General features: G+C 36.3%; 1 protein-coding gene across 1 annotated transcript; it reads right to left on the bottom strand.

Moving 5' to 3' along the window:
• Nucleotides 1-2,300: 2,300 nt before the first annotated feature.
• On the bottom strand, nt 2,301-26,296 carry LOC150076761 (cyclin-dependent kinase 2-associated protein 1-like). The gene is made up of 2 exons (XM_090386451.1): nt 26,223-26,296; nt 2,301-2,683 (listed from the first exon to the last, which is right to left on the bottom strand). Exon 2 carries the CDS (start codon nt 2,661-2,663, stop codon nt 2,301-2,303), a length of 363 nt encoding a protein of 120 aa, XP_090242577.1. The 5' UTR covers nt 2,664-2,683; nt 26,223-26,296.
• Nucleotides 26,297-26,373: the final 77 nt, after the last annotated feature.

The following is a 26,373-nucleotide window of genomic DNA, read 5'->3' as shown; positions in this document are numbered from 1 at the left end:
GAATTCTCATTTCAGCATATATTTATTGAAACAAAAGCCTTTTTCAAAAAAATTTCTTCCCTCATTAAAAGCAAAAACTGAAAGAAGCAATATTAATAGTATTCTATAAATTCAATGCTGGAAAACGTACATGACCAAATTTAGAAAAAAAAAAAAAAAAAAAAGTTCATTAAACTTAATAATTAAACCTAATATAAAATGCTCTTCCCTTATAAATTACAAAATTTTAAATAAAAATGAAATTGCCATAATTTTTAAGTAATCTAACTGCTATTTTCAAATAAAATACTCCCATTTTGCAAAATCAAAATATATCATTATTAGGAAAAAAACAATAATAACTACAGAACTTAGTTTTAGGAAAAACTAAGTTCATTTTAGGAAAAACTAAGTTCATTTTAGGAAAAAGAAAAGTTTATATATATATATATATATATATAAGTGAGAAAAAAAAATGAAGGAGATAGAGAGTGATAAAGGTAACAAGAAAAAAAAAAAAAAAAAAAAAAAAGTATAATCTCTTATTTTACATTTTTTTTTTTGTTTCACTTTATTGTCCATGCTCTGCATAGGTTTAGCATTTACTACCGTTGACTGCACTAGATTACTTCATCTTTTTTCCATTTCCTGCCCTCTTGTACAGTCATCAGAAAAGTTTCATCCACTGACAGGCCATTATGTAACAGCCATAAAAGAAAAGTTATGCTGCATGATTATAAAACATGAACTTAAAAAAGTAAGAAACATCTCCGAAAGCTCTCTCTTCAAACAAAGTGATACCAAAACTGCAAATATAACTATTACACTTAATACAACATATTAAGTCATATACAAGATGATATAATGAAAATTAATGCACAGAAGATTTGCAAAATTTACAAGGAAAGTAATAATTTACTTTAGATAAATTCATTCAATAGGCATTTTCATTATTAAAAAATAATAAAAACTATGTAATGAATTCAAGTATGGTTCTCTGATATCCAGATTTGGTTGCATATGCATGATTATATAACATGAACTTAAAAAAAAAAATAAATATCAAAAAAAAGCCCTCTCTTCAAATACAGTAAATGCCAAGACTGCATAGATGAAATAGCAACTATAACCATTACACTTAATACAACAAACCACTAAAAGAATGGTATTTCATGTTTCAAATATTTCATACAACCAATACTCTATATTCTAAAATTATAAATTTTTAGATTTGCATATACAGTAAAATCCATATTAAAAGTAGGGATTATAATGAGAAGGCCACGATAACAATCATTAATATAGTCAGTTTAACGATGCTAAGCATAGGAAAATTATACAAAAATAACAAATGAAATATGAACAAATTGGAAACTTCTGCTATAACAAGTGCTTTAAACTTTTTGCAAATACATATCTCTTGTTTAATTTTAGCTGTTGTTGATGCTACTTAGCACATACTAGCATGGCTTCATTCTTCAAAGTTACGAGAACAAGTTTATATATTTGGGGAATGGGAAAGCATGACCCAAACAAACTTGGCTGACTTTCCTTTCTGTTTCCACTTTCATGGAAACAGAAAGTAACATGAGCATGTGGAAATGAACAGCACTAGTTCAGATGCTTTCAAAGTTTTCTATGGAAAACCATGCAAGATACATTTTAAGTTTATTGGGATGGGAGAAAAATGCAAAGATGTGAATTTAAATTAAACTTGAAATGATAAATGTCTCTGAGGAAAACAAGTATCAGCAAAAATGGAAGAATAAGGATAAAATTATAACACCATTTTATATAAAGAGAATCTGCTGAATCAACTTTGGTGAGCCACTCATTATGTAACACTAATCAAATACACTGCATTACCCTTCTGTTTGATTGTAATAAAGATCATTATTATTATTTGTATTGTATTATTATTATTATAAAAGATGGAGATTAGAACTGAGTAAACAACAGAAAATTTTTACCTTCTGTTGTGTACTCAAATTTCAATACTTTGTGTACTTAATTTTCAATTTTTGTGTTCTTTCAGCTCTTGTTATAACAAACTGTACTGTCATTGTATATTCAAATACAGAAGAAATTGTTTTACATAAAAAAAAAAAAAAAAACCTTGTCCTCTTTTATATGTTGGTCATTATTAAACTTAATGAAGAATTAATTCAGGAGGCTATCAGTGTATCTACAAGTTTTTCTTTTGCAAATACAGTACATTCATGCTGCTAATGTCTAATTTAAACTGATATAATTATTAAACTATAATACTAATTTTTTTTTTTTTTTGATCCATGCTAAAATCTGGCATAAATTAAAATTAATTATGTTCGTGCATTGCGTTCAGTCTCCATAAGGCATTCTCGTACCAATATCCGTGCATGTACAATCCCTCTTTTAAGCCTCTCTGCTGAGCTTTTACTACCAGCATATGTTGGTCGAATGTCTTTGCCTAATTCTTCAATGACTGCTAGCAACTGTGCATATTTGGATTGTGGCTGTTGCTGCTGTGGTTGATGTCTGGTGATTCCAAATGGCAGTGTTGTGGTGTAAGGCGGAGGAAAGGATGAGGATGATGAAACAACGTCATCTAAGATTCGTTCACAGCGAGACATGCTATTGCTGCTCACTGGTGCTAGGGAGTTAACCTGTATTGGTGATGCTGATGGTTGAGGATCATCATCCATGCTGATATATACGGGTTCTTCTGGAAAAATATTCAAAACCCAAAACATTCAGATTCCAACCAAAGTAATAACTAAAAAAAAAAATTATAATTATACCTATAATTACAACTAGTTTACTAGAAGACAAAAGAATGAAAGAAGCTATCAGACAAAGTACAGTTAAATCGTTTATATCTAATATTCTTTTAGCCAGACAGTCTTTGCCATTTATACTACTGGAAGAGATTAAGGGTAAAAAAATCTATACTTTTATTTCCTAAGGTATACACTGTTAGTGTAGATGGTTAGTTACACATGGTCTGAACCCATATCAATAATATTTACATACAATAATTTTACATTAACACTTTTTTTTATATAAATTATCTTAATTCGATGTGAGATATTTAAAAAAAAAAAAAAAAACAATCATAAAGCAAATGCACCTTTCTTCATGCTCTGTAATAAAAAAGAATTAAAAATAGGTTTTACAAAAAAGTTACCTGATGTTTTATTAATTCTATGCCAAAAAATATTTTAAGCCAGAAAAGATGAAAACAGAAAATTCCAAATTACTAGGTCTTTGGCAGAGAATATAAGAGAAGACATATGCACAAATACCACCTTTGAAGTGAAGGAATCATACAGTGAATAATTAGGACAAATGAGATGAGCAGTGGTTGAGGCAACCGATAGTTGGGATTCTGTCAGAAAAAGTGTGTGTGTATGGGGGAGGGGGGGGGGCTTGGCAGAGTGTGAGTGGAAATGGACATCACTGACAATGTATATTTGTGAAATGAACAAGGCAGTTTCAAAGGTTTAGATATTTTTACAGATAAGTTTGTTCTATTAGTCTGATGATACATGATGCATTCAGTAGGTAAAGTAAAGTAATATGGACCAAGGAGGAAATTAACTGATCCAGTGGCATATAACTACCTTTGGCCTATAATATGGTATGCAGTCTTTGCAGAACACTTCCTACCAATTTATAACTCATCTTAATATTTCTTCATTCCAGCAGAACTAGCCAGATCCATATTTATTCATTCACCCTTGGTATCCGTTATGTGCTATAATTTGATGTGATGTTCAGCAGCTGCCTCTTCATTAAGAAGATGCAGAAAAAATGCACTAAGTGGCACTAATCACAATATACTCGTGGGATTTACTTAACGGTTTAACTACTGTTAGAGGCAAGGGCTTTTGCTTTCATAAAGGTAACTACACCAGTCTCATACAGTTCTTAAATTCTATATTGTGGGACCAACTGATAAAATTAACAACAGTAAATTCTAAATGGGAAGCATTCAAGGATATTATCGCAGAAGCTACTAGACTTTTACTACAAACAAAGAGATACACTCAAGGCATAGACTTAAATGGAGGTTAGGTGAACCGATGAGACTCAGGGCAGAGAAGAAAAATGCATGAACATAAATTATCAAGTGATATAGATACAGCAGATATAAACTAATATGTGAATGAATCACAAGGGAGATTATGAAAGCCAAGGTAGATTATGAGTAGTCTGGCAAAGAATGCAAAGAAAAGCAGCAGACTTCTTTACTTAGATAAACAGTAGAAGAATAGTATTAAATCACACTGATACACTAGATATGAATGGATTACTGTTGATGATCCTGCTCAGGTTGCATATGAACTGAATGGATATTTTGCATCTGCATTCACATGAGGAATTTTTTAGAGATGAGGATGCCAGAAGTGAGCCAAATCCTGTGTAGCTGAATGATTTTGTGATAAATGAGAGGAAAGTGGAGGAGAAATTATTGAAGATATATGTAAAAAAAGACTTGGGATGAATGGGATCTATCTATCTAGTTATAATAAAGGAGGCAGTGAGGAAAGCATCCAAGTTAGGTAGCCCCACTGCAGTCGAGTGGGGGATAGGGTCCTATCTATGACGACAGCACAATTCATTCGTTTCAATCACACATCTCACATACTACATACAAGTCATTTAAGATTTTTTTTTTGCATATATTCAGGGTGCACATATTAAAAGACTACTGAAAACTTATATTCACCCTCCTTTCGCCTTCATCCCTACCCCTCACATACAGACTAGACCACAACACTACAATACATGTTATGGATATACATAACATGTATTCATGTGCAACTAAGTAATATAAAATAACATTCTCTCTCCCAATTGTCATGTTACACTCGTCATACCATCACCTTGAATAAAATGATGATGATGATCACATCACCTTGAATAAAAACAGCACACAATTTTAAATATATACCGGGTGTGGTTATAAAATAAGTTTCCCTATTCAGGAGACCCTAGTGTCGAAACAGTTAGAGATAGCACTGTGAAAATTGGTGGGTATGTCATTTAGGGGAAGTGATTTGTAGAAGAAAAAAAAATAGTTCAAATTTCTGCCGCCAGGGGAGAAATTGGCACCGTAAACATGAGATGAAATACTTAACTTAGGATTAGATTTTAATATCAGAACTTAGAAATCTACGGATATTGTTCTATGTGCTTTCCTTCACTTGAGATGACATTCTGAAAACGGAGAACTGCATGCAACACAGTTTCACGTAGCATCTCACTGGGGATGTTGGCTACATGCTGTTTAATGCTTGCTTCCAAATCAACAAGCATCTGTATGGCGCTATGGTAAACTCTGTCCTTCAGGTATCCCCCATAGCCAGAAATCACAGGGATTGAGATCTGTGATTGGGCTGGCAAGACTGCAGAAAGTCTCTAGAAATGATGCAATCATTTCCGAATGTTGAACAGAGCAGTTCCTTCCCTTGTCAACCAATGTGGGGAGGGGCACCATCTTGCATGAACACTACAGTCTCCAAGTATTGCCTTTCTTTCAGAGCAGGAATAATGTGATCTTTTAGAAGAGCGCAGAACCATGCCCTAGTTACTGTACACCTTACGGGGCCATGAGGTGTAGACTCTTCAAAGAAAAATGGTCCGATTATAAACTCGGCTGTGAATCCACACCATACTGTAATGTATGGACTTTGTAGTGGTCTATCATGCACAGCAGATGGACGAGAAGTTCCCCATATTCAACAGTTTTGTGCATTTACAGTCCCATGAAGAGAGAGTGAAATGTGCCTCATCAGACCACAAGATCATTCGAGCCCACGTATCATCAAGTTCCATACAAGCCAGAAATCGTAGAGCAAAGTCTATTTGTTGTTGCTGATCGCAAGACTTTAGTTCTTGCACTACGTGAATCTTGTGCGGGAACCAACGTAAAATTATTTTACGTACAGTAGACCAAGGAAGGTTCCAGTCAAGTCATTGACATGTGACAGACAATAACATCATTTTAAGGTTATGTTAAGAAATATAAGGAAACCTTTTCCTATTATTTCATAACCTAAAATTTAAGGTCAAGTTATGAAATATAATGAAAAATAAAGTAACCTTTTCCTTTTTTCCCTTTAAGGTTAGGTTATGAAACCTAACCTTAAAAACATACAAAGAAATCAGTAATATGGTTTTTTTTTAATAGTGAAAACACTCTGAACTCCAATAATCTGCTTTTAATAATGAGAAAAAACTAATCATTACATCATCTGTCATGCCTACATGTAAATCAATATATCATTCTTGACTTCTACTTCTGAAAACACACATACCGTATGTTTACTGAGAATGCAGAGAGAAACTGAGCTAGCAGCAAACCAGTTTTTCCGGTAAGTTTCCCGAAGTTTGTCATGGTTCTCATATTGACTTTCTTTACCATAAACACTATATTCAGAGTGCACATTCATAATAACAAAAGTGATATTCTCAATCATTCTCTTTTACTCATATGAACACATTCACTCATCAGCATTCTAAATAAAGACAGCATACAACTTTTTGTTTTTTTTGGAGGTTAAGTTTACCCAGGAAACTGTCAAACTCACAAACCTGATAGTTCAACTTACTCATTCATTCACGCTGGCATACATACAACACTAACAACACACATACACCAAGGTGGCAATGCTGCATTCACACACAGACACAGAATAAATACACCACAGTCACATTCGCCCACAGACAAGGACATGTACACACCACCTGGTTCACAAATGCATAATAACACAAAACATACACATGAGAAATGTTCACAATCGCATATTCACACAACATCTGATCAGGACTAAATGGGTAAGGAGGTGATAATGATGTGACAGGGTGCCAAGAATCAATTTGGGTAATATCATATTCGGGTAAATATCAGTTCAGTGATTAGGCAATGTGGGAGTGATGGCTTGACAGTTTCATGAGTATTATGTTCAGTGCCAACAGAACTGTTTGAGGGTGGATTATCTGCATTCATTAGAAGGGTTTTTAGAGTTTGCCTAGGCAAAGCTCTCCTTGCTTCAAAGAGTGCCTGCGAGAACTTCATAAAGGTTTTGTAGTCTTCGATGATGTAGAGGTATTTGTAGTTTCTTGGTTACAGACCGATCTTTGTAATAAAGACACTTCATTATTCATCATACCATGGGCAGTCATATAACAGATATGTCCAGTCTTCAGGGGCTCTGCACAAGCAGAGTGGGTCATTGGTTAGTCACAAGCTGTGGAGCTTAGCCCTGAACAAACATGACCCATCATAAAGAAGGCTGTGTACAAGCCAGGGGAAATAAAAGTGAGGGGTTAGGAAAAGTTAGCATACTGGGTAGGAAGCTCCTAGTTGCCTCTCCCCTGGTGAAGAGTTCCAGCCTGTCTGCCACATTTGCTGGAGTTCAGTGTCAACATGTTTCTTTCTTGATGTCTTGTATCAAATCAAGATGTTCTGTCCTATGAAACCAGATTCTAGCCAGTACTAGAATGAATACTGCTTTACAGATCAGGGCTAATGTCTTTCTTTTTAATCCCCAGTCAGCCTTTCTTTCTGATTCTGGTAATCAGACCAGTGTAATTTCTTACTTTTTTTGGCAAGATGTTTCAGATGTGGGTAGAAGGTTAAGTTCCTGGACCATTTTCAAGGAAGTATTGTGGATTGCTATAACAGAAAGGACAGACAGGATGGGGGTTATGCTATTAGTTAATAAGCACATAAAATCCAGAGCAGCACATCCAGTTAACATGGGTGGACAGTGCAATGTAGAGTCAGTTTGGTGTGACATAAGCACTGGGAAACAAAAATGAGAGAGAGGGATGTGTTATAGGCCAAATGAATAAGTTAGCTGGGGTGGATGAGATCTATCCAATTATATTAAGAGAAACAGAAAAGGAGGAAAGGAAACGTTAGCCATATGGATTAGGGAGGTACCTATGGACTTATACAGCATCAGCAAAAAAAAAAAAAAAAAAAATCTCATATCACTTGTCCATCATGTCTAATCATTTATCTAGTTGCTTCTTAAATTTATTCCAACTACTCATTTTCACAACACTGGATGGAAGCTTGTTCCAACAATCAAGTACCTGCTGGCCGAAAGCAAATTTTTATACTTTGATCTGATATCAAATTTTTTTAGCAAAAAAAATCAAAAAATTTTAGCAAATTTTTATACTTTGATCCTACAATGATCCTTTCTCAATTTAAATTTATGTTCCCACATGTGTGTTGTATACAAAAGAATATGAATAAAATCAGCATTTAGCTTACTCAATCTTCAAAGCCTCAAACACCTCAATCAGATCGATTTGCAGGTGCCTAGTTTCTAGATGCTGCAATTTGCAGAACTGAAGTCTATCTTTATAAGATTACCTCTTTGTTCCTCTCACTAATCTCATTACTGTCCTCTAATCCCGCTCCAAAAGATTCGTATCCTTCCTAAAATGTGGCTTCCAGACCTGTATAAAAAGTTGGACTGTATTAAGAGTTGGCCTAATCATCACCTTATACAACGGGATAATCATTGCCTTATCCCAACTTGCAAAATTACTGATGTCACCAAAAAAACTCCATGAGCTGCTATAGTATCCCATGTGTACTGCTCAGAGAAATTGTCTGACTGTACAATTACCCCAAGGCGCCTCCATAGCCAGGTGGGCAGAAGCAGCAGTGCATAGCACATGCTTCTTGATTAGATCGGGGTTCGAGCCTGTGAGCCACCAAATACGGAGGATGCGGAAAGGTCAGGGAATGACCACCGCATATCCCCGGAACAATATGGCCTTAGTTGCTAATGCTCCTAAAAACCAAATAATAACAACAACAACAATTACTCCAGGTCTTTTTTGTTCTCCAGCATGCTGGTATGTTAATCTGGGATTATTGCTACCCATATGCAGTACCTTGTATTTATCAATGTTAAACTTCAACTGCCTAATTTTCTAAAGCTTGTTGCAGTACCATATCATTACTGTCATTAACTAGCCTGTCAACCTTCATATCATCTTTAAACTTCAGACATTAGTTTGGGTTATTTCTTCATCAATATCAGTAATAAGTATTAAAAACAACAATTGACCCAGCACTGAACCTTGGGGACTCCACTAATAATATTAGCCCTAGAAAAGCAGTGCCCACTGGTAACTGCTGTCTTCTCCTACTCAATCACCCCTTTATCTACAGAAGTAATCCGTCTCTAATGCCACAGTACTCCAATTTATATAGAAGTTTTTTTATATGGAACTGTATACAAAACTTTTCTGAAATCTAAGTATATGATATCAAATTTTTTTTTTTTGCATCCAGTTCCTTTGTCACTGCATTATAATATCCAATCAGACTGGTCGGACAAGATCGCCACATAACAAATCTATACTGTGATTGCTACATAACTGCAATCCTGTCTAGATGATACTGCATTACCTCTTAAACCAGGGAACGTATTATCCCAAATTCACAAAATCTTTGTGAATTTGAGATAATACATTTTCTGTATGAACTGCACATTTGCAGTTCATACAGAAATCCCCCTAAACCCAAGTACACTCTCATAATTATAGCTCAAAGCTTTTCTGAAATCTAAATATATGATGTAAAAATTATTTTTAACCATCCACCATTGAAACCTTATGTTTTATCTTCAACAATTACTCGTTAAGTTTCCTCTCGGTTATCTATAATCATTTAGCTCTCTATAATTTGATATACTTTTGGCATACCCATCACTAAAAAATTCCTCATATGTAAATGAGATACAAAATACCTATTCAGTTTGTCAGCAACTTCAACCTTGGTTTTTCAATAAATGCACTAAGGCTGTTCAATATAAGAATGTTGCATATTGCAACTGGCTTACATCCAATCTCCAGGTTCATTGTCTGCCTATATCAGAGCTCGCAAAAATTGTAAAGAAGTTATTACTCAGTCCAAACTAGATTTTGATCAGGCTAAAAGTAGAAAAAGCCAAACTACTAACGTTTCACTTTTCTTCTAACTCTTGTATGGATGATCTTGGTAAACAGCCTCCTCCCAGTACACTCCATTCAATGCCTCCTGTGGTCTTTCATTAAAAGTATGTCAGAAGAATTTTGAACAATCTTAACACCAAGAAAGTACTTGCTCTCAAAACCTGCGCTCTTGAGCGTACTTGGTTCTGTGTCACCTTTCTACACTTTCTTATTCCACTAGTGTTTTTCCTTCTGCTTCGAAATTCACTCATATCCAGCCAATTCCTAAATAAGATTTGTCATTTAGGAATAAATAATTCCTAAATGACAAATCTATCCCATCCAGTTCACCCCATTGCAATTATTTCTATTCCTTCTAAATTAATAGAGAAATTCATCAAACACCAACCCCTACAACTTCAACCTTTCAGCTGATCAATGATCACAATTATAGATTCAGTCAGTGTCAATCTGATCAATCCACTGGTGATATACTGGCTTATGTTACACATCTGTGGAAAAATTTAGTGAAACTCAAACAGTTGCTCTTGACATTTCATAGGTTTTTGATCATGTTTGGCATAGATGACTTCTAAATAAGTTTCCATCTTATGGTCTGCCTACTTTTTTTTTTTTTTGTAATTCGGTATCTGATTTTCTCTCTGACTGCTCACTGCAGGTGGACAGCTCTCTGTCTTCTAACTTCTCCTCTAATGCTAGTGTTCCCCAGGTTCAGTTCTTTCTGAATGGAACAAAGGGGTGCTCTTACGAAGAAAGGCTTAAGTTTTGCAAATTACAGTGTCTGGGGACTAGGCACCAGCGAGGTGATCTGATAGAGGTGTATAAAGCCTTGAATGGTTTGAGCATGCTCAATGGGATTCTTCCTCTTGCTCAGAATAATCACCTGAGGGGGCATAAATTCAAATTGAGAAAAGACAGATGTAGGATAGACGTGAGGAAATTTGCCTTTAGCCAGCGGGTCGTTGGTTGGTGGAATAGACTTCCATCCCTTGTCGTGGAAGTTGATAGCCTAAATAAGTTTAAGGCTGGACAGGTATTTCGAACGAACAGAGGGGTGAAGTGGAAGTGGTTATTTTTTATTTATTTATTTATTTATTATTATTATTATTATTTTTTTTTTTTTTGGCTGATGCTGCATAAGCTTGCTTTCTTGCATCAAATGCCTCTACTAATGCTAATGCTTTCTCCCACTCTTTTCCTCATATATTAATGACCTTCTTCCACTGACTGGAAATCCTGTCCATTGTTTGCTAAGGACAGCACAATACATTCCACCTTTCAGTTTGAGAAACTTTGCCCTGCACAAACAGCTTCAACTTTCCAAATATCCACTTCCAATTCCTGAAGTGTTAATCTCCAGATGATTCTCCGGTGGAGCAAAGAAAACTTAGTTAATTTCAATCTTCTAAAATTCAGTCCTGTCTTATATCTCACAAAAAGGATTCCCTTTCATACTTATCTTCAATGACATTCAAATTTCTAGACAAGATCACATATCTCTATTAGGGTTTACCACGAATTCTAATCTTTCTTGGCATAAGCACATCACAAATATTGCTTCTTCTGTATCAAAAAAAACTGGATTTCCTCTTTTGCTCTTGGCATTAACTTTTCTTTCAAACAGCTATTCACTCTGTACAAATCTCAAATCCACTCTATCATGGAATATTGTTTCCACATCTGGGGCAGTGCCTCCATAACCTTGCTCAGGCTTCTGGATTCCATTCAAGAGATAGGTTAATTAATGACCTATCTCTTACAAAGTCTGTCCATGCTCTGTCTCATAGACTTATTGTTTATGCTGCATGCCTTTTCTATAGATACTTTCACAGGCAGTTCTTCTGAATTGACTTTTATAATCTCCCCCCCCCTCCGACTTCCAAACCAGTCCACACAGGTGCCACAACCAGACAGCATCCTTTTACTGTCCAACTTCAAACTCATAGAACCAAGTTTTCATCTTCCTCATTTACTCCTGCAACTTCTGTTTCTGGAACAACCTCCTTTCATACATATTTTCTGAAAATTACAATCTGCAGAAATTTAGTCTAATATCAACAAATATCTTCTTTAATCTTCTCAACCTTCAACCTATGCACAATACTGAGTACTATAGGTTCTAATACCTCTCATGTTTGGGGGTTATAAAAAAAAATGTAAGCTGAGGAAAATGCTTGCAGACAGATGTGCAAAAATTTTCTTCCAGCCAGCTGGTATTGTGGAAGTGGGTAGTTGAATAAATTTAAGGAAAAATTAAGGAGAAATCAACAAGATTGGTGAAGGGAATGAAAGGTTGGTATTACCAGGAAATCTCCAGTTCTGTAAATTCCAGCATCTGGCGACTAGGCACCTGTGAGGTGATCTTATTGAGATGTTTAAGACTTTGGGACTGAGTGAGCTCAATGCTGATGCATTCTTCCTCTTGCTTATACTACATACATGAGGGGGCATAAATTCAAATTGTGGAAGGATGGTTGCAGAATAGATGTGTGGAGGTTTGCAGCCTTTAGCCAGTGGGTAGTTGATCATTGGAACGAACTTCCATCTGTTGTTGTGGAAGTGGGCAGTTTAAATAAATTCAAAGAGGAACTAGAGGGGCAGTCAGGTGATGTGGAAGGAGTTTTTTTTTTTTTTTTGGTTGATATTTTATAAGCTTGTATTCTTGCATCATATGCCACTGCTATTAATAATGAAACGCAACATTTAACAACCGAAATCTTGCTCATCATTATTTAACTTATCACTCCGAATTAGGGGTTCCTGAATTCTCAATCTTATGGTACTATGTGGTTCACAAGTGATGATTAGATTCAGAATACTCTTTATCCAAAAAACAGGGGTGACCACTTCACAGCCTGCACGCATCTCATTCCTTCAAATTGTGCAATCTGCCACCAAATAGTTACATGCCAGGGGCAAAAGTTGATGACGTTGAAGAGCAGATATCTTTTAAGGGCACAAAAGGTGATATCATTGTACACGTTGGCACTAATGACATTAAGTGTAGGAAATCTGAAGATTTACTTAACAAGTACAGGACAATGTTGGAAAAAAGTCGCAAGTTAGGATTAAATTTGAAAGTGTCTGCAATCCTATCCAGACACGATAGGAGAGAGTATATGATGAGAGTCTTGTCAATCAATTTGGCTCTGGAGAGATTGTGCAAGGCTCATGGGGTAGAATTTTTCTCAGCATGGTCTGTGCTTATTAGCAGGAAAGATTGCTTCTACAGGGATGGGTTGGGATAAGGCAGGTTATGATAAAGGGTACAAAAAATTTGCTGATGCTATCGAGGTAATGTTAGGTGGGTTGGAAAACTGCCAGCTTGGGGGAATTCACAGACTAATAGATTAACAGTAGCCACAGGCAGAGGTGGAAATGACCCTTGCACTGATTCTGCTGGAATGAGTAGCAGCCAGGAAAGCATGTTGCTGGGGATTTCAGGAACTGCTGGGAGTCAGGAAATAGGTAAATATATGGGCTTATTAGAATAACTAAGAGTAAGAACAGGTGCATCTATACTTGCATGTATACCAATGTTAGCAGTATAGTAAATAAATTTGATGAATTTGAAGTGCTGATCAAGACATCAAAGACGGATGTTGTCGGGATATCAGAGACATGGTGTCACACAGATATAAGCAGTGCAGAATTGGAATTTTGGGAATACAATGTGTACAGAAAGGATAGACAGGATAGGAAGGGAGGAGTGATTATGCTGTTAGTTAAGAAACAAATCTAAGGAAGTGCATCCAGTTGACATAGATGGAGAGTGCAATGTTGAGTCAGTTTGGTGTGACATAAACACTTGGAAGGTGAAAATGAAAGTGAGAGTGTGTTTTAGGCCTAATGACTGAACATACAACGAACAGTCGTGCAGAGAAATAGAGTGGGCCAGTAAATCAGAGTGCATTACGATGGGGGATTTTAACTTCACAGGAACTTGTGGAATGGTCACTTGCACACTCGCAAGACTTTTGTGGATTTACTGGATGACTGTTTTCTACAGCAGCATGTTAGAGAGGCAACCAGAGGGAGTAACACTCTTGATCTGATTATCAGCAGTGATTATTAATGCATTAAGAATTTACAGATAAAGAAACCACTGGGTGGGAGCGATCATAGTGTACTGATGTTGGATTTACTTAAAGATGTAACTACCATCAGAGGTAAAGGGAAAGGTTTTTGCTTTCGTAAAGATGACTACAATGGTCTCAGAGACTTTAATTTCATATAATAGTATGAACTGATGATGTTACCAAAATCATCAGTTCATCCCATGGCAAAATCTAAATGAGAAGCATTCAAGGAAGTAATCTCGGAACCTACTAGGCTTTTTGTTCCAACTAAGAAATACTGTTCAAGGTTTAGGCCCAAATGAATGTCAGATGATCTAATGAGATTCCAGCAGACAAGAAAAATGCATGGGATGCATATATATTATCAAACAATAAAGGAGCCTATGTTGTATACATATATATATTATTAGGCAACATAGAAACCTAAGCAAAGGAATATAAGTTAAAAAGTAATTGGGTCACAATGAAAGTTAGGCAAACGAAGGCAGATCATGAGAAATCTTTGGCAATGGATGCAAAGAAAAACAGCGAAGACTTCTTTATTTATACAAAATCTAAAAGGAAGGGGATGAATCAGATTGATCCACTTTAGCATTAGGAGAGGCATAGGATGCAAGAAAGCAAGCTTATGCAGCATCAGCCAAAAAAAAAAAAAAAAAAAAAAACACTTCCACTTCACCCCTCCATTCATTCGAAATACCTGTCCAGCTGAGCCTTAAATTTATTTAGGCTATCAACTTCCACAACAAGGGATGGAAGTCTGTTCCACCAACAAAACTACCAGGCGGCTAAAGGCAAATTTCCACACATCTATCCTACATCTGTCTTTCCTCAATTTGAATTTATGCCCTCTCAGGTGATTATTCTGAGCAAGAGGAAGAATCCCATCAGCATTGAGCATGCTCAAACCATTCAAGGCTTTATACACCTCTACCAGATCACCTCGCCAGTGCCTAGTCTCCAGACACTGTAATCTGCAAAACTTAAGCCTTTCTTCGTAAGAGCAACCCTTTGTTCCATTCACTAATCTTGTTGCCCTTCTCTGTACTCGTTCCAGCAGCTCTACATCCTTCTTGAAATGAGGCCTCCAGACCTGTATACAGTACTCAAGGCATGGCCTGACCATTGCCTTATATTAGGGAATAATCACCTCCTTATCCTTGCTAGAAAAATTCCTATATATCGTTGATAAGACACCATGAGCTATTCTTGCAGCCCGTCTGCACCGCTCAAAGAACTTCATATCTGCCTGCAAAATTACTCCCAGGTCCTTTTCATTCTCTACCACTGTCAGTGTAGTACCACAGAGTTGATACGTTGCTCTGGGGTTGCTGTTTTCCATATATAGTACTTTACATTTGTCAATGTAAACTTCATTTGCCACCTCTCAGCCCATCTGCTCAACCTTTCCAGATCCTGTTGCAGCAGCATAGCGTCAGTAGTGGCCTTAACAACCCAACCTTTGTATTGTCTTCAAACTTGGACATTAAGCTTGATATACCATCATCAATATTATTTATAAATACAGAAAACAATAATGGACCCAACACTGAACCCTGAGGGATTCTACTAATAACATTAGTCCACGATGAGCAGTGTCCATTTATTACCACTCTCTGTCTTCTCCCACTCAACCACCCCTTTATCCATAGCAGCAATTTGCCTCCAATGCCGCACTGCTCCAATTTGTGCAGCAGTCTTCCATGTGCAACAGTATTAAAAGCCTTTCTAAGATCCAAGTATATAATATCAAAGTTATTCCCTGCATCCAGTTCTTTTGTGACTGCATCATGGTATCCAATCAAATTGGTCAGGCAAGACTTTCCCTTAACAAAACCATGCTGTGTCCGAGCTATAACTGAAGTCTTGTCTAGATCAGTGGTCTCAAACTTAAATTGCATGCGGGCCGAATGCTCGATCTGAAAGCAGCTGACGGGCCGGAATTTTATTTTAACAAAATGAGAGTGAATAGTATATATATATATATATATTGCACCGTACTTACTCCTAATGTATGGATACTATCCCTTTATAACCTGGCATGACGCATGTGTGTTGCATGTAAGTTTATAATAAGTTTGGAAATTTTACTTTTAAAATATAATTTGCCTCGAACATGGTTTAATTGAAAATTTATTTCAATAATTTTCAATTGTATTTTCTACAATTTTTTTCTCTATACTTACTTTTTATTTCTCAAACTTACATTTTTCTCCTTCTCTCCCTGGCTAAAATTATGAGACTCTTTCTTTCGGTTAAATTTTCAATTCTATTTTCTTTAGATGCCCAATCACTTATTAAATATTTATCAAAACATACATAAACAATAATAATATTAATAATAATGAAAGGTAAAAATTCAAATTTATATTTATTTTCTATCTGAAATCTAAAGATTGGTACCTGCAAGAAATTTCTGTTGGTTACACTTTGTAATTCAAACGTATTGACAGCTAAATACTAAATTTTCAGACTGACAATTATTTCAAATTATTCTAATATGTTGAATTAACCAGTAAATAACTTCTTTTTAACTTAAAATAAAAATAAACAAATTATGAAAACTTTCCAAGTGGGACAAAACTTGAGAATAAATGACAACCTATTCTCTTTCTTTCATTTATTAAATTTTTCTTCGACACATACAGAAAAAATACATATGTTTGTATTTAATAATTATAAACTTCTTTATTTCTTACTGCAAATTGACACTTGATGGTGTTTTGATTCTAAAAAAGCCTTGGAGAAAAATTACTAGAAACCATCTTCTTCATGGATTGTAGATGCTCATCGGTCAATAGGGTTCTTTTCTTACACTTATTAATTTTCAACTGCAAAAAAAACTGTTCACAAGCATACAGTGAAAAAGACAAAGCCCTAACCTATTCATTCTATCCCTTTTTTCTTCAATAGCAGTCGCGCACATAAGCTCAGTCCATATCTCTATGTCTCTAAAACTATAAGCACCGTATTTACAACAAATACATAATTGAAATGTATTCGCGGGCAGTGTAAAATTGCTTCGGGGGCAGAATGCGGCTCACGGGCTGCCAGTTTGAGACCACTGGTCTAGATGATCCTGCAGTGCTTCTTTAACCAGTGCCTCCATTAATTTTCCTGGAACAGAAGTTAAACTCACAGGTCTATAATTACTTGTCAGCCTTTGATCCTCCTTTGTGAATTGGGGTCACATTTGCACACTGCTTCAGTCTTTGGGTACCTCCCCTGAGTCCAAGGAAGCTCTCATAATTATGGCTAAGGGTTTGCTTACTTCCTTTGCTGCCTCCTTTAATATAACTGGATAGATCCCCTCTACCCCAGATGCCTTTCTTGTGTTTATCTTCAACAATTTCTCCTCCACTTTACTCTCAGTTATTACAAGATTATCTAGCTTACTGCCAGAGTTGAATACACCTCTGGCATTCCCCTCGCTGAATAACTCCTCATGTGTGAATGTCGATGCAAAATATTCATTTAGTTTGTTAGCTATATATACCTGAGCAGGATCATCAATAGTTTAACCATTGATATCAAGTGGACCAATCTGATTCATCCCCTTCCTTCTAGAGTTTACATAAGTAAAGAACTCCTTGCTGTTTTTCTTTGCATCCTTTGCCAAAGATTTCTCGTAATCTGCCTAACCTCCTTTGTAACTTGGTTACAGATCAACTTATATCTGTCATAGGCTTCTGTGTCACATGTTAATTTACATGTATCCTATGCATTTTTCTTCTCTAACATATGTCTCATTAGTTCATCTGACATCCATTTAGGTCTAAACCTTGAACAATATTTCTTAACTGGTATGTAAAGCCTAGTAGCTTCCAAGATAAGTACTTTGAATGCTTCCCATTTTGAATTTGCTGTTGGTAATATCATCAGTTGGTCCCACTGTATAGAATTTAAATACTGTCTCAGACCACCGTAGTTGCGTTTACAAAAGCAAAAACCCTTCCCTTTACCCCTGATGGTAGTTACTCTTTGAGTAAATCCCACTTTAGTGATCCCACTGTGATCACTGCCACCTAGTGGTTCCTTTATCTGCAGATTCTTAATGCATGAAGAATCATTACTGATAATCAAATCAAGAGTATTACTCCCTCTAGTTGCCTCCCGAACATGCTGATGTAGAAAACAATCATCCAATAAATCCACAACAGCCTTTCTAGTGTGTGAGTGACCAACCCACAAATTCCAGTCAATATATGGGAAATTAAAATCTCCCATTATAAGACTCTCTGATTTACTGGCCCACTCTATTTCCCCGTACAGTTTCTTATTATACTCATCATAGTCATTAGGCCTATAGCACACTCCTACTCTCGATTTTGATCTCCCAATGTTTATGTCACACCAAACTGACTCGACACTGCACTGTCCAGCGATGTCGACTGGCTTCACTTCCTTGGATTTTATGTGTTCCTTAACTAATAGCATAACCCCTCCTCCCTTCCTATCCTGTCTATCCTTTCTGTACACATTGTACTCCCCAAATTCCAGTTCTGCATTCCTTATATCTGATATCTGCCTTTGATGCTTTGAGCAATATTTACCTCAGATTTATTTACCAAACTCCTAGCATTGGTGTACATGCAAGTATACATGCACCTGTTCCCATTCTTAGCTACCCTAACACAACCCATGTTTACTTGTACCGCAATGACTCCCAGCAGTCCCTGAAACCCCCAACACCCCTCGCTCCACACCGCTGCTTATTCTAATAGAAGTAGTGCAAGAATCACCTTCACCTCTGCCTGCAGCTACTTTTAACCTTTTAGTCTGTGAATCCCCCCAAGCTAGCAGTTTTCTGACCCACCTAACTCTGCCTCGATATCATCAACAAATATTCTTGCACCCTTTCTATTTAAGTGTATCCCATCCCTGTAGAAGCAGTCTCTCCTGTTAACACTTGATATCAGTGGTTTGACTATAGATGATCATTTTCAGATAGCTGCCAAATTAAATGAGTATTTTCATCTACATTCACATATAAGGAGTTATTCAAAGAGGAGAGGGCCAGATGTTTATCAAACTAACAGGGAGCTAAATGATTTTGTAATAACTGAGAGCAAATTAGAGGAGAAATAGCTAAACATAAACCTGGGGTGGATGGGATCTATAATAAAGTAGGTGGCAAAGGAACTAAGCAAACCATTAGCCATAATTATGAATGAATCTTTGGACTCAGGGAAAGTCCCCATGGACTGGAGATGTGCAAATGTATCTCCAATTCACGAAGAGGGATCAAAGGGTGACACAAGTAATTACAGACCTGTTGGTTTCATTTCTGTTCCAGGGAAAATAATGGAGTCACTGGTTAAAGAAGCATAGCAGGATCATCTAGACAAGACAGCAGTAATAATTCAGACACAGCATGGGTTTGTTAAGGAGAAGTCTTGTCTGAAACATCTGATTGGATACTATGAAGTTGGCACAAAGGAACCGGATGCAAAAAATAATTTTGATATCATATACTTGGATTTCAGGAAAGCTTTTGATACTGTTGCACATGGAAGACTACTGTACAAATTGGAGCAGTACGGCATTAACGGCAAGTTGCTACAGTAGATAAAAGGATGGTGAGTGGGTCAAGACAGAGAGTGGTAATCAATGGGCACTGCTCTTCATGAACTAATGTTATTAGTGGAGTCCCCCAGGGTTTGGTGTTTGGCCCATTGTTGTTTTGTATATTTATCAATGATATTGATGAAGGTATATCAAGCTTAATGTCAAAATTTGCAGATGATACAAAGGTTGGGAGGGTTGTTAATAACAGTATGCTGCTGCAACAAAATCTGGAAAAGTTGATCTGATAAGTGGCAACTGAAGCTTAACATTGACAAATTCAAAGTACTGCAAATGGGTAGCAGTAACCCCAGAGAAATGTACTAACTGTGTGGTATTACAATTAGGATAGTTGAGAATGAAAGAGAACTGAGGGTAATTGTGCAGTCAGATATGAAGATTTCTGAGCAGTCAAGACCAGCTGCCCGAGTAGGTCATGGGGTCTTGTCAATGATATACAAGAATTTTGCAAGCAGGGATAAGGAGGTGATCATCCCCTTGTATAAAGCAATGGTCAGGCCACATCTTGAGTACTGCACACAGGTTTGGAAGCCTCATTTTAGGAAGGATTCTGATTGAGGTGTATACGCCTTGAATGGATTGAGCAGGCTCAGTGCTGATGGGATTCTTCCTGTTGCTCAGATTACAAACCTGAGGGGGCATAAACTGAAATTGAGGAAAGACAGTTGTTGAATAGACGAGCGGAAATTTTCCTTTAGCCAGCGGGTAGTTGATTGCTGGAACAAACTTCCATCTGTCGTTGTGGAAGTTGATAGCTTAAATAAATTCAAGGCAGAACTAGACAAACATTTGGAATAAATGGATGGGTGAAATGGGAAGGTTTTTTTTTTTTGGTTGGTGGTGTATGAGATTGCTTTCTTGCATCATATGCCTCTACTAATGCTAATGCTAATTCTGAAAGTGTTTTTAGTAATATTCAACTTTTCTGTATCTTATGTGTCATATATCCTCTTCAATATTTAACAATATTGCTACAACTACACAACAAGAATGTTAGTGTCATGTAATAATGGTGTTAGATTTTGTATTTAATTATTAAATGAATGAAATTAAACTGTAAATATGGACATTGAAATTAAATTCTACTGTAACAAATGCATAACATAATTAAAAAAAAAAAAAAGTTCTGTTTACAATCCAATATAACTACAAAGTCATATGCATTTACAACCAATCAAATTTAAAGGAAAATTATCATTACCATATTTAGCAGTCATGTGGGCTCAAACCACAATCAACAAATGCATTTGCTACTGGTCCTGTCCAAACCACTTAGCTACATAAGGCCTAGAATAAGTGGGAAGGAACTGTTCTTGAGGCCTGTGACCTACTTGAATCAATACAGCCCTTGACTTTCAGCATTTTATCTGTTTTAGTCTTTAGTCAAAAATTGTTGGAATGCTCTGCTCTATTTTCCTAATATGCTTATACTGTATATATAACTGTTGGTGATGCTATTGCTGACAAACAATATATATTTTGCATCTACATGTAAACATGAGGAATTTTATTAGGAATGGGGTTGTCAGAAGTATATCAAATTACACAGCTAAATGAATGCATTCCCATGAGATGTCTCTAGTTTGGGTTGCTGAATCAACACACTTAAAGCACATATCTTTAGTCACATGTCCACCATTTTGTATGTGAATTGACTTCTAGAAAAATCTGGCTAGAAGAGTAACTAATGCATTCTAGTGTTAACATCAGTTGAGTGTAGTTCATTTGTTATGTATTGCCCTTCACTGATTTTAGTTGGCACAATGAATCCGCCTGTTTGACAATCAGTTTGTGTTTAGTGTCAAGTTCCATTGGGCCAATGAATTTTGTCATATGCACTTTTTACGACCTTCTGAATTATTTTCAATTGATACTGAGTTAACAATAATTTCAATAAATACCTTAATTGTATTATCAAGGGTTGCAGATTCAGTTTGTTTTGCCTTTTTGTGACTGATGTGGCTTGCAGGCCCACTATATTCCTGTTAGTTTTTATGATTAGTATTTTTTAATTCCTTCTCCTTCTTTAGTGTTGTTCATCCTACAAGTACGTTAAATACAGAATTTTCTACTTGACATAATTAATCTGGATAAATTCTTCGAGGCTGCATAACAAGTTTCTAGCATATCTAAAGAGATGCTGCACTTTACAGTATCTTTTACCTCCTAAAAGCAGTGGCTACAGATTTTCATGTCTGCAATTAGCGTCCTGGGAATTTGAAAATCTGAAATTTAATAAAACTTATTTTGAATTCAGCAAAAAATCCAAAAATTAATTTTTTATAATTAAAGAAAAAGGTGTCTGACAAATGCCAGATGGACATATTTGTTCAATTTATGGAGTATGTCATGGAGGGTTAAAGCCTGTCCCTATGGTGTAGGCCCTTAGAGATTAATTACAGACCAGGGCTGACCCTGAGTCAAGTGCTCTAAATCAGAGCTACTCAAAGTGTGGTCCGCAACAAATTGGAAATTGGCCAAACCCCAATGATTCGTTTTTTACCGGTCCGCGAGATTTGTATTTTACAAAAGTACCTGTCCATGCATTGGAAATAAAAGAAACTGGTCCTTCACCACAGATAGTTTGATAAACACTGCTCTAAATGATTCAAATGGCAGACTGATGTAGCTAAATGATCAATGCTAAAGTACACATGTTTAAGTTGACCATGGTTTGACTCCACATGACTGCTAAATACAAATTTAATTGTAGATCCCTCTATGTGATACAAGAAAAGAGAAAAAAAAAATAGAAGTTCTATATATATAATTAAGAAAGGCTTAAGTTCTGCAAATTGCTGCATCTGGAGACACTAGGCACCTGCAAGGTAATCTGATTGAGGCGTATAAGACCTTAAATGGTTTGAGCAGGCTCAATGCTGATGGGATCCTCTTGCTCAGATTACAAACCTGAGAGGGCATAAATTCAAATTGAGGAAAGACATTTATACATGCGTAAAAATTTTGCCTCTAGTCAGCGGGTAGTTGATTGTTGGAAGAAACTTCCATCTGTCATTGTGCAAGTTGATAGCTTAATAAATTCAAGGAAGAATTGGACAAACTTTTAGAGCAAATGGATGATGTGTGAAATGAATTTTTTTTGGGCTGATGATGTATAAGCTTGCTTTCTTGCATCATATGCCTCTGCTAATGCTAATTATGGTATACCAGAGTATAAATAGAACTATTTTTTTGTATGAATTTTTACGACTTTATATTTTACTCAAATTTTTTTCATTAATGCATCCTTCTCCATCTTTAATGAAAGATGGCGTGTAATATATATTACACACCACACATTATATATATATAAAGTATTACTAGTATAAAATACATTACGTAGATGTTTATGCATGGAAAAGAACTATTGAAAATATGGTGTACCCTGGTAGCGATATGTGTTGTGAAACGAAGGTGGGAAGCAAGGAACCGGAAGAATAATTGTAACGATAGAAAAGTAAACCAAAAGAATATTTTTGAAGAGACGACCTAGGTGGAGATAGCATTGCAGAGTCTTTCATAATTTTTGTGTCTTCATCAGAGGTCAAAATATATATATATATATATATATATATACATATACACACACAGGGTGTCTCAAAAATATTGCTACATTACGTTTAGGGGAGGTAGATAACATCTAAAGGAATGTGAATCGCATAGGAACCCATAACCGGAAATGTCACGGGAAAGTAGTAGCAGAGGCTCAAGAAGCAGAAATGACACGATAGTAATTAGTGGCAAACATTTATTTGACATAATATTAACAACGGAGTACGAGATGGATGCATTTCATGATGTAACAACAGATGCTCGAAGGTTCCACCATGAGATGCAATACATGCGTGACACCGACGCAGCATGGATTGGCAGACATGGTCGAACACACCTGGAGTTTCTTTGACAGTAGCAGCAGCAAATTAAGGCTCAATAAATCAGGTGAGCGTGGGGGCCAGGCAACGGGTCCACCACGGCCAATCCATCGACGCCCAAAACGCCTGTTCAAATGGTCATGAACACAGCTTTCATAATGGGCAGGCGCCCCGTCACGTTGAAACCAAATGTTGCGTCTCACATTTGCTGGAACATCGTCAAGTAACCCTGGTAGAACTTGTTCAAGAAAGATCCGATATTTAGCGGAGTTCATGCAGGATGGTAAGAGGTATGGCCCGACTAAGCAGTTACCGACCATACCTGCCTACAGATTTATTGCGAAGCGATGTTGTCGCATGGGGGCGCACACCGTGTGGGTTGTCGTAAGCCTACACATGAGCACTGTGCTGATTGAATAAACCTTCCTGATTGAAATAAGCCTCATCCGTGAACAAAACACAGATGAGGCTTATTTATAGGCTGGAAAATTCAAGTCTTGAACACTTTTTTTAGAGAAACCACTGTGCAAAAGCCACACGTGCAGGATGATCTTGTGGGAGCAGTAACTGAACCCTTTGGAGATGAAAGGGGTGTAAGGAATCGTGGTGCCAGACATGCTGTACACTGCAATGAGACACTCCTAAGGCAGAGGCAACAGCACGTGTGCTTGTAGTAGGATTATTCTGGGTGGCATTCAACACACTTTTTTCCATGGCGGGAGTTCGCGTCGAACGTGGTCTGCCTACGCTACTCCTGTTACCTCTAAATGACCCATAATCGCACAAATTTTGATGTGAACACGCAAACAAATGGTGGTCCGGTACATATCTGTCTGGGTAGTATTCTCCCTTATACGTTGAGCAGCTCGTCCATTGCCCTCTGCTAATCCATACACTAGGTGCATGTCTTTTTTTTTTTAGGAGCATTAGCAACTAAGTCCATATTGCTCCAGGATATGCGGTGGTCATTCCCTGACCTTTCCGCATCCTCCGTATTTGGTGGTGAGGTGCATGTCTGCCAGCTCACAATTTGTATATCGATGCATGCTCTTCCTGCGGAGACTACTGCTTGAATGAGTAAACCAGAAATTTTTCCTCTCGCGAACTGATGAACAGCGCTGTGTACCGACTTACGGTGACGTCTCCGGTTATTGGTTCCTATGCGATTCATATTCCTTCAGATGTTACCTACCTCCCCTAAATGTTTGTACCAATATTTTTGAGACACCCTGTATATATACACACACCAAATAAATGAGAGCTCGCATATGCTCAATTTTTCCTATGTTCTATTAATATTTTAGGAATAAACAAGGAGTTACCTTTTATTCAGTCAGTAGGATTTCTTCTTAACTCTCCTTATAAGAATAAATTACAAAATGATTCATTAAAATAATTTTAAAAATTTAAAACTCGTAATGTGTTCCTCACTATCAACACATGGGTAGTCCAACACCCAGGATCACAGTGGTGAACCCCAACCCGACCCCAAAAGTATCAAACCCCCATGCAACCTTTAGTGATGGAAGACGTTTTGTCAAAACGCTTATTTAAAATATGACTGAAATACTACTAAAATACGATAAAAGTATGATAAAATCAATGAATTTAAAATGCACTAAAATTTCCTCCCTTAAGTGGACCAAAACTTTGACAAGTGTCATGTTCACAGGGTGGAATGAAACTAACGAAATTTGTGTGTGTTCGGAAACTTATAAATAGAATCTCCTATTTATAAGCCCGAACACACAAATTTCGTTAGTTTCATTCCACCCTGTGAACATGACACGTTGAAAAGTTTTGGTTCACTTAAGGGAGGAAATTTTAGTGCATTTTAAATTCATTGATTTTATCGTATTTCACTCGTATTTTAAATTCGCGTTTTTGACAAAATGTCTTCCATCACTAAAGGTTGAATGGGGGTTTGATATTTCTGGGGTCGAGTTGGGATTCACCACTGCAATCCTGGGGTGTTGGACTACCCACGTGTTGATAGTGAGGTACACATTATGAGTTTTAAATTTTTAAAATTATTTTAAGGAATCAATTTATAATTTATTCGTATAAGGAGGGTTGGTTAAGAAGAAATCCTACTCATTGAATAAAAGGTAACTCCTTGTTTATTCCTAATATATATATATATATATACACACACACACTTTATTATTATTATTTTATGGTTCTTTATTCAGATTTTTTTTGATAAGAATAAGCTTTGTTATCCATAATGTGTGTTCCAGGGTAAAGCATTATTTTACAGTTGTTCAGATTCTATAGAAATGGTAGTTTATTCTAAGATACCATCCAAAACGTATATCTACACCTTGTGAAAAATAAACATTGATGGATTTGCTAAAGCTATCAATACATGCTGTCTTGAGAAGGGCATGGCAGCAATTTCATCCCTGATTTAATTAATAACTAAAATATTATGAAATGTTAACATAGTATAGCTGCATGCAACCACATGGTATCAATAGTTTAGACGTTTCACTAAAATGTGTGTCGAAAACTTCTGACGGATCACAGTTATCTTTTAATTAATTCACACAATCCGAGTATTTTGGATACATATTAACTACGAAAACTTATAGCCATCAAAATTAAATATACAGGAAATGAAATTAAGCTGTCCAATTTACAATATCACTTCTAGGGTTAAAAAGCTGCCATCATCGTAATTAAACGGTTGGTAACGATTTTTATCTTAAATTATTTGTAAATCAATAATACTTACGTCAAATGATAACGATATGCACAAACACACACTTATTTTATTAATAATTTCGAGTACCAGAAACAATAATTACTATTCAGCTGGGAGATATTTTATCATAAACGTCCTAATAAAAAGTTCTATATTTAGCACCTCATCCAGCTTTGTTCTG

The sequence above is a fragment of the Mastigoproctus giganteus genome, chromosome 12, assembly GCF_048544385.1.
Source record: "Mastigoproctus giganteus isolate SK-2022 chromosome 12, ASM4854438v1, whole genome shotgun sequence".
Taxonomy (NCBI): Eukaryota; Metazoa; Arthropoda; class Arachnida; order Uropygi; family Thelyphonidae; genus Mastigoproctus; species Mastigoproctus giganteus.
Note: the sequence above shows the minus strand (reverse complement) of the source record. Positions and strands in the feature narration are given on the sequence as shown.